At 41.4% G+C, this 14,498-nt stretch overlaps 1 protein-coding gene and 1 long non-coding RNA gene across 9 annotated transcripts in view; both read left to right on the top strand.

Annotated features, from left to right (window-relative positions):
- Window positions 1-14,498, top strand: part of LOC117541194 (endophilin-B2-like) — a 29,313-nt gene that overhangs the window by 927 nt on the left and 13,888 nt on the right. For 4 of the 8 annotated variants that reach the window (XM_034208336.1, XM_034208339.1, XM_034208337.1 and 1 more), the window contains exons 3-5: window positions 1,007-1,018; window positions 4,688-4,816; window positions 11,244-11,377. In XM_034208336.1, the coding sequence (XP_034064227.1) occupies window positions 1,007-1,018; window positions 4,688-4,816; window positions 11,244-11,377 (275 nt within the window). The remainder of the gene's footprint in view (window positions 1-1,006; window positions 1,019-4,687; window positions 4,817-11,243; window positions 11,378-14,498) is intronic. The other 4 variants (XM_034208338.1, XM_034208341.1, XM_034208343.1 and 1 more) reach the window with 1 other exon arrangement.
- LOC117541195 lies at window positions 3,657-4,471 on the top strand. Its single transcript, XR_004568278.1, has 2 exons — window positions 3,657-3,805; window positions 3,852-4,471. It is a non-coding gene; the product is annotated as an uncharacterized LOC117541195 (long non-coding RNA).

The raw sequence follows: 14,498 nt of genomic DNA on the forward strand, positions 1-14,498 counted from the left end.
ATGCCATCACTACACCAGTCCTATCATTAGAGCTTTAAGGAGTATTCCAGAGAAGGCTACATATTATCTCCAAGCAGAACTAACACTCTGCTGAAGTTATATTGTCAGATAATTGATTTGTTTAGCAGTTATTATGGGAAATAAGTTATAGTCTGCATGCCCTCTGCAGTGTACATGTTATAATGACAAACAAAAAGTAATTTATTTCACATAAATGGATCCCCCTGCAAACCTGTTGTTTAACTTCAGTAGTAGTAGTTCTACATGACGTGAGGGCAGATTAGTCATCAGGTCTTACTCGTCCAACACGCAGAGTGCTTCTGGTAGGGATCTTCTTATTGTGTATTAATATATAGCTCTGAGGTGCTGTAAACACTGATGATCCGAGTCTTGCTGCCCTCGTATGCCTGCAGGACAGGTCCAGTTTAAGTTGTTTAAGTTGCTGACGGTAAAGTTTAAATAAAAGTTAGGTTCATATTATAATTCACCAAAATGTACTATGTATCCCTTGGGTATGAAAAACGTGTTGAATATTTGTTCTCATTAAATCTCAAGGCCAATGCTCTGAATATTCAAAATGTTCATCATTTTTTAGCTCCATGTTATCGCAGTCTTTTTCCCTTCATTTTGTAACAGTGTTGTCTCTCTGTGCACAACGGCTGATAACTGTTGATCAGCAGAATATCTTAAACCGACGGCAGGAATGTGTCTTACGTTGCATGCTTGTGCATTGTCATGCACATGCACAATACACACTAACGAATGACAAGCCTTAAACAACTTTAAATGATTCTCAAAGTAGGCACCTCTTACCACCTGTCAGTCAGCATAGTTGCAACACATCGTGCAAGAAGTTAGTGGCAGGTTATTTGTAAGAACGCCTATAATCAAAGAGGTCAAACACTAGGCATATTATTATTCACACTGTGGGTTAACAGTGATATGGAATGACATGCTAGAGAATAGGGAACTCTAACATGTTACTTTTTGATTCTCCATGCTACAGTCGATCACACTGGTAAGTATTCTGCCTCCCTATTTTAGTGCTGTGTTGTGGAAACCTCTCATGTCTTTGAGTTATTAGCCATAGTAATTAGTAATTGATTAACATGACCAAAACCCATTCAGATATTGGTTTGCTGCAAAATACATGTTGAAGGCTCAGGGATGAGGATAGTGGCACACACTGATTGTTGACCGGAATATGCTGTACAGGACATTAGTATTGATACATTATACCAAAGGGGTTTTTAATGGTTTAACCTTAGCCCACTTTTACTTTGCTATAAAGCTAAAGCATGATATGCTGGTATTCTGTCTGTACAGTATAAAAAAGAAGAACAAATGTTTATCCCTGGTTTTGGGCATTTTAGATTTGAGCACCTACAAACTTAAATACGCAAAAAAACCTCTGTTGCATTCCGTCAAAAATCAATCCCTTTATGACCTCATCTCTTTTGAGTAAAACACATGTTTTGCTGCGTGTTAACCATATGAGCGATTCTTAGAATGTTTTTGATTAAGCAGAAGAACCTCGCAGGAGACAGGGGCCCTTAGAGCTGACCTGTATGGAACCTCCACCATAAGACCCAGATATTTGCTTTCAAACTAAACTTAAGTGTGGTTATGTAAACTCTGATCATGATCATTTGAAGGTATTTTGGTACCTCTCAAGTCTAATGCACATCTCACCCATATCACATTTATATCTTAAGAGATGGACACTGTTTGGGCTGAGTTGGAGGTTAATTAGACCGTAACATTTTTAAGACTATATTGTTAAGATAAGAGTTGCTGTGCAGACAGTAGACACAATAAGAGAAACCTTACAGTACATCTTTGTTGAGAGTTACAGAAATATTGATGGTATCTATAATTTCATAACTTTGTGTATCAATTGTTTCCTAATTACTTCATGTCATGTTACTATTTTAATAAGTGCTTCTTTTTTAAATACCAATGTATTTTGATCCTTGGGAACCCCAGTCAAAAAGACTCATTTGCAGCGTATCAAGTTTTAATGGATACAGTTGAATAGATGAATCCAATGTTTGCCATGCGTCAGTCATGTTGTAAGAGATTATTATTATTTCCCCAAATAATAATCATAATAGTTCCTTCAGATAACATCAATTGCATAAATAATAATGTTAATGAAATAAGTTAACATTTTGCTCATAGTGCTTGAAATTGATATACAGTGCATCCGGAAAGTATTCATACCCCTTCACTTTTTCCTAATTTTTGTATGTTACAGCCTTATTTCAATTTGGATTACATTTGTCTTCTCAACATTCTACACACAATACCCCATAATGACAAAGTGAAAAAAGTTTTAAAATAATTTTTACAAATGAGTTAAAAATAAAACACTCAAATATCACAAACATAAGTTTACTTTACTCAATCCTTTGTTGAAGCACCTTTGGCAGCAATTACAGCCTCAAGTCTTCTTGAGCATGATGCTACACGCTTGGCACACCTATCTTTGGGCAGTTCCTCCCATTGTTCTTTGCAGATCGTCTCAAGCTCCATCAGCTTGGATGGGGAGCACAGCCATTTTCAGATCTCTCCAGAGATGTTCAATCGGGGTCAAGTCTGGGCTCTGGCTGAGGCACTCAAGGACATTCACAGACTTGTCCTGAAGCCACTCCTTTGTTATCTTGGCTGTGTGCTTAGGGTCGTTGTCCTGTTGAAGGGTGAACCTTCGCTCCAGTCTGAGGTCCAGAGCACTCTGGAGCAGGTTTTCATCAAGGATCTCTCTGTACATTGCTGCATTCATCTTTCGCTTGATCCTGACTGGTCTCCCAGTTCCTGCCACTGAAAAACATCCCCACAGCATGATGCTGCCACCACCATGCTTCACTGGAGGGATGTTGTTGGCAAGGTGATGAGCGGTGCCTGGGTTCCTCCAGACATGATGCTGCCACCACCATGCTTCACTGGAGGGATGTTGTTGGCAAGGTGATGAGCGGTGCCTGGGTTCCACCAGACATGATGCTGCCACCACCACGCTTCACTGGAGGGATGTTGTTGGCAAGGTGATGAGCGGTGCCTGGGTTCCTCCAGACATGATGCTGCCACCACCACGCTTCACTGGAGGGATGTTGTTGGCAAGGTGATGAGCGGTGCCTGGGTTCCACCAGACATGATGCTGCCACCACCACGCTTCACTGGAGGGATGTTGTTGGCAAGGTGATGAGCGGTGCCTGGGTTCCACCAGACATGATGCTTGGCATTCAGGCCAAATGTGGTTTCATCAGACCAGAATATTTGCTTTCTCATGGTCTGAGAGTCCTCTAGGTCAGTGGTTCCCAACCTGGGGGGCGCCAAAGATCGCCAGGCCTCAGATGATTTGACTCCAACAGGAGTCATTTGGGGGGGCTCTTGGGGAAAAAAGGTTGGGAACCCCTGCTCTAGGTGCTCCATGTGGGCTTTCATGTGCCTTTTGCTGAGGAGTGGCTTCCTTCTGGCCACTCTATCATACAGGCCTGATTTGCTGTCCTTCTGGAAGGTTCTCCCATCTCCACAGAGGAACACTGGAGCTCTGTCAGACTGACCATCAGGTTCTTGGTCACCTCTCTGACTAAGGCCCATCTCCCCCGAGTTTCAATTTGGTTTGGGCGGCCAGCTCTAGGAAGAGCCCTGGTGGTTTCAAACATCTCCATTTGCAAATGCTGGAGACCACTGTGCTCGTTGGGACCTTCAATGTTGCAGACATCTTTCTGTACCCTTCCCCAGATCTGTGCCTTGATACAATCCTGTCTCTGAGGTCTACAGTCAATTCCTTGGACCTCATGGTTTGGTGTGTGCTCTGATATGCACTGTCAACTGTGGGACCTTATAGACAGGTGTGTTCCTTTCCAAGTCATGTCAAATCTATTGAATTGACCACAGGTGGACTCCAGTCAAGTTATAGAAACATCTCAAGGATGATCAGTGGAAACGGGATGCACCTGAGCTCAATTTTCAGTGTCATAGCAAAGGGTGTGAATACAATTTTGAAATAAGGCTGTAAAATGTGAAAAAGTTAAGGGGTATGAATACTTTCCGGATGCACTGTATGTTGGTAGGATGAGGCTAAAGCTAATTTAAGCTACAAAATACATGTTTACAATATACTAAGCATATAGTTTGGTACATCTTTGATCAGGAATTTAAGAATACACAAGCTAAGCACAGGGGGCTGAACACTATTACCATAAGTCACATGTTTACATATTCATTTTGATGTTAGCTATCCATCCATACATCCAGCAGGCACACCTAATTAACAAAAGTCCAAAAATTACCCCTATTACTTCTGATTTGTCTTCATTGACCCTGAACACAATAAATACGTGTTCTACTGTGTTATGTTAACCAAATACCCCTGTAATTATTTAACATTTAATGTTAAATAATTACTGAGTTGTCTATGGTGGTTCATATTATTGGCTTAAAATCAACTATAAATGTGTGAAAAATAAACCACAAAATAATAAGTATGAGCAACAAGAAGCTAAAATGTTATCATAATGAAGTGAGTGCAATACATCAGTGAGTAGTAGTTAACTACACTTAAGTGTGTTCTTTTTGGATATATATATATCGGTTTTTTTATCAGTGTAAATAAACGTATAAATCCAAACATTTCTTTTTTCCTGGCTGTGCCGCAACTGAAAGCTCTTCTTGGCTCTCTGTGTAGGTGCCAGGATTGAAGAGTTCCTCTATGAGAAGTTGGACAGGAAGGCCCCCTCCAGAAATACCAATGCAGAGCTGCTGGGCCATTACATGCAGGACGCAGCAAAAGAGTTTGGTCCAGGAACTCCTTATGGTGAGTATGCATCCAATAACAAAGTCCAGATATTGGTTAAGTGGAACATATGTAAACCTTTCTAACTAACATGGTTTAAATATTACAATTTAACCATCAAAATGAACACAGTATTATTAATGGAAAAATAATTATCCTGCAATATACCAGTAGCAGATTGGCAACAAATGTGTCCCAAACGCCTTGTTGGAGCTCCTGCCCCCCCCCCTCCCCCCCCCCCCTCTCCCTGTGAGCCCACTGTGCTCTGATTGGTCAGCTCGCCCACTCTGTTCTGATGAGTCCACCACCGTTACAGCGGAACATCAGTGATTATGTGTTACAATGGTATTACCAACCAGAAAATGACACCAGTAATGACAAACAGATGAGAATGCTGCGTAGGCATACTTGCCAAGCTTGAGACCTCAGAAATCAGGAGCATTTCAAAACCAACGCGGGGGGGGGGGGGGTGCTAGTGGATCATCGCCGGAGCTGTATTAGATTAACACTAACATGCTTATTGTAGTGGTAAGTGCACTGCCTTGCGGCCTGTAGTACCATCCTTGATGGAGCATATGTGTGGGCTGGACCTGTAGATTCTTGTTCTGTTTTATGTGACTATCTTCCTCACCCTCTCAGACTGTCAGTTGCGCGCGCTACTAAAGAGACGCGCTACCATGGAAACCAAACAATGGTGTAGCTGTATTAAAGTCCGAGTGGAAACAGTCCTGAGTAAATCTGATTTTGTCAGAAATCGGGAGAAATGCGGGACAAATATGACCCCGGGAGGAAACCGGGAGAGGGCAATGAAATCGGGAGTCTCCCGCGAAAATCGGGAGGGTTGGCAAGTATGTGCGTAGGGTCTGGGTGCCGTGTGGGCGGGACGTTGCGGGGCTCGCTGCTGCGAGGAGCGGACAGTGTAAGCTGGATTATTGGGGCCGTTTCCTGGTTTCTGCGTGGGGTCTGCGAGACACAGCGGAACTCATCTGAACTCAGCCTGAGCACACACTCACAGCCTGGCTGTGTTCAGGCTGAGAAATCCGCAGTGAGTGAGTGAGTGTGTGTGTGTGTCCACGGATTGGTCCATTTGGACCTGGGTATCGTTACGTCATCATACTCAGGTAGCAAACAATGGAAAAAGAGAAATGTCCAACGAGGCGTTCTGGGGCAGCATAGACAGGTCTTTCTGTGTTAGAGTTGTACTCGCTACAGGGTGCACTTTGAGGGTTTGTGACTCTGCAGACCGTTTACATGCAGAACAACCTTCATAACACACAAGGGGATGGGTAATAACCGGAAAAGCATGACATGGGACCTTTAAACATGTTTAGGAGTATTTTATAAATAATTTAAATATTTTCTATAACTAATTCTTAGCATTAGTTTCATAAAAAAGCAAAAGCTTTCAAAATGAATGTTTAAAAGGCTTTATGATGATATTCTCCTCTGATTTCTTAGTGATCTTTCTTTTTTCTATTTAGAATAAGTGAGGAAGAATGTGTTAACTTACGAAAAACTGTGTTTTATGTATAAGGTCTATCCATCTCTCTCATGTTCACTCCACTGTGTGTGTCAGGCAGATAGATCAGCCCTCATCCGTGCTGTGCCAAATTAAAGATCATTTTGCTCTCAGAATGTCTACCTCGGGCAAAATTCATAGCTCAATCCAGAAATTAGATCTATACAAGTTTTAGAGCAAAACTGAATTTGACTATTGTCACTCATCATTTCATCTGAATGTGATGTATTTTCTGCAAACAGACTGTGGGATTACTCTTTGTCTTGCAGAAAATGTCACACTCAAATATAAAGGCGTAGTTTAAATATAAACATTTACCAAATAGGGAGTAGGTGCTTCGCCTAAATGAGCTATTTACAAATCGTTTTGCAATATTTGTAGATGGAACAATTGCCCAGGTATTTCCCTACTGGTAAACACCATAAGTTATTTATACACTTTTACATTTGAGAGGCTAGAACCTGCTCACTGGATTAACGGTTGCAGCTAAAGTGAGGACTGTTGCCTCAATGCTAAGACGTCCCTTGTTGTTGACCTAACAGTCTTGAGATTGTTATATTGGTTGATGTGGTTACTATTTTATGAATAACATTTGAAGAATGCTCACACTCATTACAGAGGAATCCATGCGCTCTCTACGTGTCATTGTTAGGCCACAGTAACTCGGCTGCAGGCTTTCTATTATTCATGTGTAGGAAGAGCCACTGAAACATGGTTCGTGTGTTTTTACAAATTCTGATCATTTCAAAAGAGCATGTCTTCACCAGAGATGGGGTCGTTACTAAAAAAAAAGTAATATATTACATATTGCTTTTTTTTAAAAGCAATATATTACACTACTTTGTTACTCTCTACATAAAGTAGAGTATGTCTCTGAACGATGGTGATTCCATGGGCACATGGGCAACATTTCCTCTACTATGAAGGATGCTACAAGCCTGTCCATCTCTGCTTTGGTTACCGGTCCTCCAAATTCTAATTGTTGCTGCTTCGGAGTCGGCGGCGGCGCACTCACAACATCCTCACTCTGGGTTCGGGGGTCCTTAGCTATTAGCTTCACCTTAGCATGTATTCTTTGCAGGTGTTTGTTGAGGTTTGACGTGGTGTTTACAGCAGTGGATAACAGCTTCTGGCCTGGACACAGTTTGCACCTCACCGTCACATTCCTGTCTATTCTTCAGACGAACTCAAGATAATGGGCATACCTCCACCCCTCGAAAGTTATCGCTGACTCAGCCATGTTTATGCAGCACTGACTGCACGTGGAGATGTGGATGTGCAAATCGCGCAAATACGTACATATAAACCTGCGGCAGAAACCCCTCTTGTCTGTCATTGTGATTATGACTGATTTTAGTAAGTAACGAAGTAACGCGTGTCGGGGCAATGTTAGTAACTGTAGTGTGATTACTGAATTATAAAAGTAGCGCGTCACACTACTCCGTTACCGACAAAAGTAATATTATTACAGTAACGCGTTACACCCAACTCTGGTCTTCAGCAGTGTTGGGTGTAACGCGTTACAAAAGTAACGGAGTTACAGTAATATATTACTTTTTGCTGTAACGAAGTAATGTAACGCATTACTAATGAAATGTGGGTAATATATTACCCGTTACAATGCTCAGTAACGCAGTTACAACACATTTCAACCCAAAATGGTGTTTTGTTTTTTAAGAATGTACTAACATAGCGAGACATTCCGACACCAGACAAATTGTGCGGGTAGATTAGTGAACCTGGTGTTTACCCTTCAGGCGTCGGGATCTTCGGGCAGTTGAATGTTATGCACCCTCTATTCAAAAAAGAGAACGGAGCAAAAAATACAAACAACAAATGGTGTCAGGTGCGCGTGACCTGCTCCGCTGCGCGTGCATCATTCCAAAGTGCTTCCACAGCAGTGACACACATCTGTGGATAATCATTTATACGAACATGGTTAAAGCAACCATCACTAAACGCCAGCAACACTGCATCTACTGCAGACAGTAGCAACAGGTCAGATGGGGACATCACGTGACCCTCCGTTGTGGACACTAGCTTACTCCCGCCTGACTCCGCCCTCGCCCCCGGAGCAGCAGTCTTCGTCTCCCCAAACTACGCCGCCCCTCTGCGGCCCGCAGGTGCCAGGATACCACGGCAAAACAGCGACTGCCCAGGTATATCTAAACAAGTACCCGCCTGTACAGTGGGGTTAGGCGGTCATCTTGCAGCTCGTGGTATACAAATAGACAAGGGCTAGAATATTCATGTGAAATAGTGCCATATTCTGCCATGCCTGTAGAAATGTTGGGTCAAACATAATGCATACAATAGCACAGATGCCTTCACCACGAATGGCTACAAAAAGATCTCATATCCCAAGCTTATCAACGAGCTAATGTTGCAGCTGAAATGTTCTCCAGGTCACAAAGTCAACCTCACATGATGATGTGATCCAGTTTTCAAGCACAGTAAATATTCTCTTCCCAGAGTATATGATGGGACCAAAGTGATGTTTAGTACATGGTTTTAATAATACTTTTGCTTTTCAATGTTTGTCATTTCAAACCATGAGCTGGTTCAAATCATATTTGCCTTGATTTACAATATGTTCTCATTTGTTTTATCAGTACAGCTTTGAAGCTGTTGTGCTTTTCCTTGCCACAGTCCACTTTGGACTATATGAGATATTTCAGGATTGCACTTTTAACTCACTTGAAATGTTCTCACTTGCTTGGTTTCAAAACATAACAAAGGCCATAATCTGTTCATTGGGACCATCAATGCTATTTGTCATTGCTGTTGCCGGCCACTATTGCTCATGTAAACCTGCTACTGCTGGGCCCCCTGTAATCTCAGAGGCACCCTGAGTCATTTTGTTCTGGAACCGGGCCTGTACACGGCCATATACTAAAACACACTACAGAGCCCATTCTGTGTCCTGTTATTGTTTACTTCCTCTCTGCCTTCTTCTGGTGATTTATCTGACGTCCAGCGCTCCGTCTTTTAACCTCTTTTCCTTTCTCTTTCTGGATCCTCCTTAGCAACCTTCATCATAGTCCTTGACAGTGGTCTGTACTGCTGTATTAACAACGTGTCACATGTTAAGAAGTTACAATCAGAATCGAGTATTCAACTAAGCCGTGTAATACAAGTTGTTAGTAGCCTTAAGGGCCTACACAGTTGTTATGCTATACCACATCGCCCTTCACTGGATGTATAATGAGCTGCACTAAACCACATTTCAGCATTCAAAATACCTAGCCATTCTTTTGAGGTTATTTTGGTGAAAGTAACTACAAAGTAACTAAAGTAGTGTAACTCATTACATTTCAGAGACAGTAATATTGTAATATAACTTATTACTTTCAAAAGACAGTAATATGTAATATATTACATTTTGGAAGTAACTTGCCCAACTCTGGTCTTCACAATATGCAGAGCCAAATAATTGACTCCTTGATCTTTTTAGAAAAAATGCAACAGTTATGACGGGCTGCCAGTGACGTACTTCCGGGTCATTTCACTCCGTTAGGAAGGTTCCTAAGCTAAATGGACTATTGGAATGCAACCCTTCTCTTGGCTAAAGAAAAGACAGACAGACTTCATCAGTGAGGAATTTGATACTCAAAAACACCACAATTTAACGCTGGGTTCAAGTTTCCCTTTATTTTTTGATAAGTGCCGTTCCAATTCTCTAGATGATAGGAAAGGAGGTTTCAAACTTCCTTTATAACCTCCTTTAGCTTAGGAACCACTGGACCTCCCTAACCGAAAGGAGAGGAAAAAATGCTGCCCCACAATGCATTGCAGCCGCAGCATTTGCCGTCACAACAGTCGGCCGTTCACGGAAACAACCGATTATGACGGATAAATGATATCATGAAAGTTACGGTGCTTATTAAGCATTTTAAAACGTATGTGGTAAGTTGCCAAATTGCTTTGTTTTGAACGTTCATCAGTATTATAATCAAAAAGAGAAATATGAACGTTAGTTTTTACTGAAATGATCAAATAAAGTCAACATCTCACAGTCTTTACTGAGCTGTGTGGGTTTGTTCAACTTTTAAAAGATGTTTGAATGGTGATATACACAGTGATAGATGTTAAGGACTAACGTTTATAATAAATACATTTGTATTGATTTTAAGATCTTTTCATACAATCATACGTATTGGGATCATTTGTATTAATGTGGACCGGAGGGAGAGGGTGACGAGCATAAGTTTCACTTTCCTTTTTTATTTCAATTCCAACTTTGGTCCTGAAGAATATGTTTCTCTGTTGTCCACGTTCATAAAGCATAAAGCAACAGCATCAGAGCACGGTGCAGAGTCTCTAGATGAGTTTACAGTAGTCCCTCGTTCTTATTAAACATCCATGTTGTAGTCCGCTGTATAGAAAACTGTAGTTTCCATGGTTTCCCCACAGCAGCAGACGCACATTCATGACGTCCGCTGGCGCATCATAAACACGTCGGATAGTGAAAGTGCAGTCGGATTCTCTAAAGTACCGCGGTCTCTTCTCCTAAGTCCTTTTGAATTCTCCTATCCACTATCCCTTAACCCCGTGACCTTTCACTCAGAGGTCAAGGAATAGGAGATAGGGTTAGAATTTAGGAGCTGATTTTTGGATTATCGGAACGCAACCCTGGTGTTTATTATGATGACATATACACTCGTGTTTTCTTTACTTTGAATCTTCTGATTCCATATTGGTTCAGCAGAAGTAAAAAAATAAACATACACATTATTTTTTATTTTATTCATTTGTGCAAGTTTTTTAGTAGTGTCAAGAAGTCGACACAAAGCATTTGCAGCACTCGGCTTATAGCGAGGCTTTAGCTTAGACTAGAGCAAAACACAGACGCTGCAGACTGAACGCCTGGGAGGAGAGGACGTTTGAAATAAGGACTTTGTGGTGATTGGATGAAGTCTGTTCTTGCAGGGAGTACTTTGATGGAGGTGGGGGAATGTGAAAGAAGATTAGGAGCTGCAGAGAGGGACTTCCTCCAGACGTCTGCCATCAGCTTTCTCACCCCGCTCAGGAACTTTCTGGAAGGAGACTGGAGGACAATATCCGTGAGTCTGAAACATGACACATTACACCACATCAACATTTCTCCTTTTGAACTGATCAATTGTTCCATTTAGCATCTGAACCAATGGGTCTTTGTGATGCGAGTTGTTTAGTGAGGGTTCTGGTTTTCCTTTTCCCATTGTTCGCAAACTGTCTTTCTATCTAGCGTTTTAAAGGCTCTAGTTGGGATGTCTTATATTAGTCTCTCAGATATAAACCTAAACAGTTTGTTGTCCAGAATGAAATCTTTATCGATTTATAGCTTATGAAGTCTGTCTTATCTCCCCCAGTCTTGGTATAAGCTATGTACAGTAGATGCTTACACTCACCGGACACTTTATTGGGTAGAACTTGCTAGTACCGGGTTGGACCCCCTTCTGCCTTCAGAACTGCCTTTATTCTTCGTGCTTTCATGTTGTTTACCACAAATTCTGACCCTACCGTCCGAATGTCGCCACAGAAATTGAGACTCATCAGACCAGGCAACATTTCTCCAATCTTTTATTGCCCAATTTTGGTGCGCCCGTGCAAATTGTAGCCTCAGTGTCCTGTTCTTATCTGACAGGTGTGGCACTGTGGGAAATGTGCGGTCCTCCACGGACACATTGACCCATCCGTACTCACAAAGAAAGAGGAGGGATGAGAAACTGCGAAGCCATTGGCAGAAGGAAGAATTTAGAGAAACATGTAAAATAATACCATAAATCAAATGAAGAATATATTTGCAAAAATTGATAAAAGCCAATCTTAAAGGGGACCTATCATGCAAAATGCACTTTTTGATGTATTGTATACATAAAGATGTGTCCCCGGTGTGTCAGGGAACTCACGCAGCGTCAGAAAATAAAACCCTCTCTCTTTTCCTCCGTACCCAAATCTCTAAAAACGGGGCTACAACGGAGCTGATCCAGATTTGCGGCCGATATGACGTAATATCGGCGGCGGACCCACGGCACTATCAGAAACGTTGCTATCAGAAACAATGTCCGACTGTTTTGGACGTAATATGGTCGGTGTTTACATTAGCATCGCTAACACTCAGAGCTAACCTGTATTGGAGAGCATGTGTGTGAAGAAGCAGGAAATACAAAGGAACTCACCTTGTGGTATAACCGGCAAGAGAGAAAGCCTTTGAGCTCCATACTGTTTCAGAAACAATCCTTGATCTAATAATCCTTGTGTTTCATCACCGCAGCATTTTAGACAGTATCTGCCAAAAAAAGCTTTTATTTTTATTTTTTGTATTTATACAGGTCAAAATCTCATTGAGACACAGGAGCCGCGTTCACACCAAGTACTTTGCCGTACTTAGTTATCAGCACTTAGTTCCCATCACTTAGTTCCCTTAGTTGGAACTAAGAGCAGATCGCGTTCACACAGGAATAAGTTCCCTGAGGGTGGATTAGGCAAATGAAGCCGCTGACGTCACTTCGTCTTCTTCTGCTTTGGGTTTACTGGCAGGCCGCAAACCACTTCACGGCGTATACTGCCGCCCAAAGTCCCCGGCCGGAAGTCCCCGGAGTTGGGGACTGGCTTCAGTAGAAGCTGCTGGGACTCCCCGAGTAAATCGCCAGAACGCCGACACCTCCTCATCTCCACCGCTCCCATGTTTTCTTTTGTGTTGCCATAAGTTTGTCTCTCTGCGTTTGTGCGCTGGGCTAATGCTAATAATGCTAATGCGAGGATAATAAAATGGCAGCTCTACAAAAGATTTCAGACTTTTATGGGGCGTGGTTTACAATTCTCCCAGCCAATCAGAACTGGGGCACTTTTTTTCCCCCAGGAGAGTACCACCTCTCAGCAGGCACTAAAAATGGGGGTAAAAGTTCCCGGCACTAAGTACTGTTTTTGGTGTGAACGCGACATAAGGGGTACTAACGGAACTAAACGGGAAAAGTACGGGGAAAAGTACTCCGGTGTGAACGCGCCTAGGGTCTCATTCTCAAGAGAGTCCTGTTTATACCCAGAATCAGCACTTTTGTAACAGGAAGTGAGATAGAGGGATATGAGGCTAGACTGGGTGATCAGTTTGGTTTTTTGGCCAAAACACTTCATAGATATGTTTTTATATATCTGAGACCTATGCTATTGCCTAAAAATAGCATGATAGATGACCTTTAAAATGATTAAACAAAGACCTGTTTGTTGCTCCTGAGTGCACACAAAAATAAATAACTACAGATATGTTTTTGAAAACCACCTCGAATATGTTCTCTTTTTTATGAAATGTATTCACTTCAATGTAAACAGAAAGACAGAATTACATTTAAACTGATGCCGTTTTGCATTTCTATAGGTTGTATACAGTAAATATGAGTGCATGGTTTTTTATACTATATCCAGTAATTATGTTAAACATTTTTAGAACTTTGTTTTTGAACGGTCCTTTACAAATATAGTGGATTATTATTATGCCTTTCGACAAAACTTGAAGGGTCGCTCCTAAAACACAAAAGGTATGAAAACTAATTCCACCATGTATTTGGTAAATTGTACAGCTGATATAACACAACACATCTGGTTTATTTCCTTTAAGTGGTGGATAGAGTTGCTGCGGGGGGTTGAGATGCACAGGGTGCAGTGGAGACGCTGCGCACAGCTGATTGACAGCTGGAACACAAACCACCAAATAAATTGAAATGTATTTTGTAAACAAAGTTCTAACTCAAGGTTCTTTATTTTGTCATACGAACATAGCTACAGAGTGGTTATGCCGATGAAAATCTTAGGTCACAGGCTTCTCCAACAGAGCAACACAATAACACCTGCCTGTTTTTAAATAGCTTCTTAAAACCCACCTCTTCCCCTTGGCGTCTTTTAGAGCGTTGCTTTTATTGCTTTTAAATGGTCTATTGTTTTTACTTGTACTTGTTTTATGGTGTGTGTGAGCTGTGCTGTGTTATTTTTTGTATGTATTGTTTTGTTTATTTGACTGTACAGCACTTTGGTCTGGAGGTTTAAAGTGCTTTATAAATAAAGCTGTATTGCATTGCAACACAGAAACAGAAAAAATATAGTGCAAGTAAATAGTAAATACAAAAAGAAAAATAGTTTAAAAAAGTGAAATAGTGCAATAAGAGTCTATATGCAAGTTATTGGAATTATATATTAGATAAATAATTT

This window comes from Gymnodraco acuticeps, unplaced genomic scaffold (assembly GCF_902827175.1).
Source record: "Gymnodraco acuticeps unplaced genomic scaffold, fGymAcu1.1, whole genome shotgun sequence".
Taxonomy (NCBI): Eukaryota; Metazoa; Chordata; class Actinopteri; order Perciformes; family Bathydraconidae; genus Gymnodraco; species Gymnodraco acuticeps.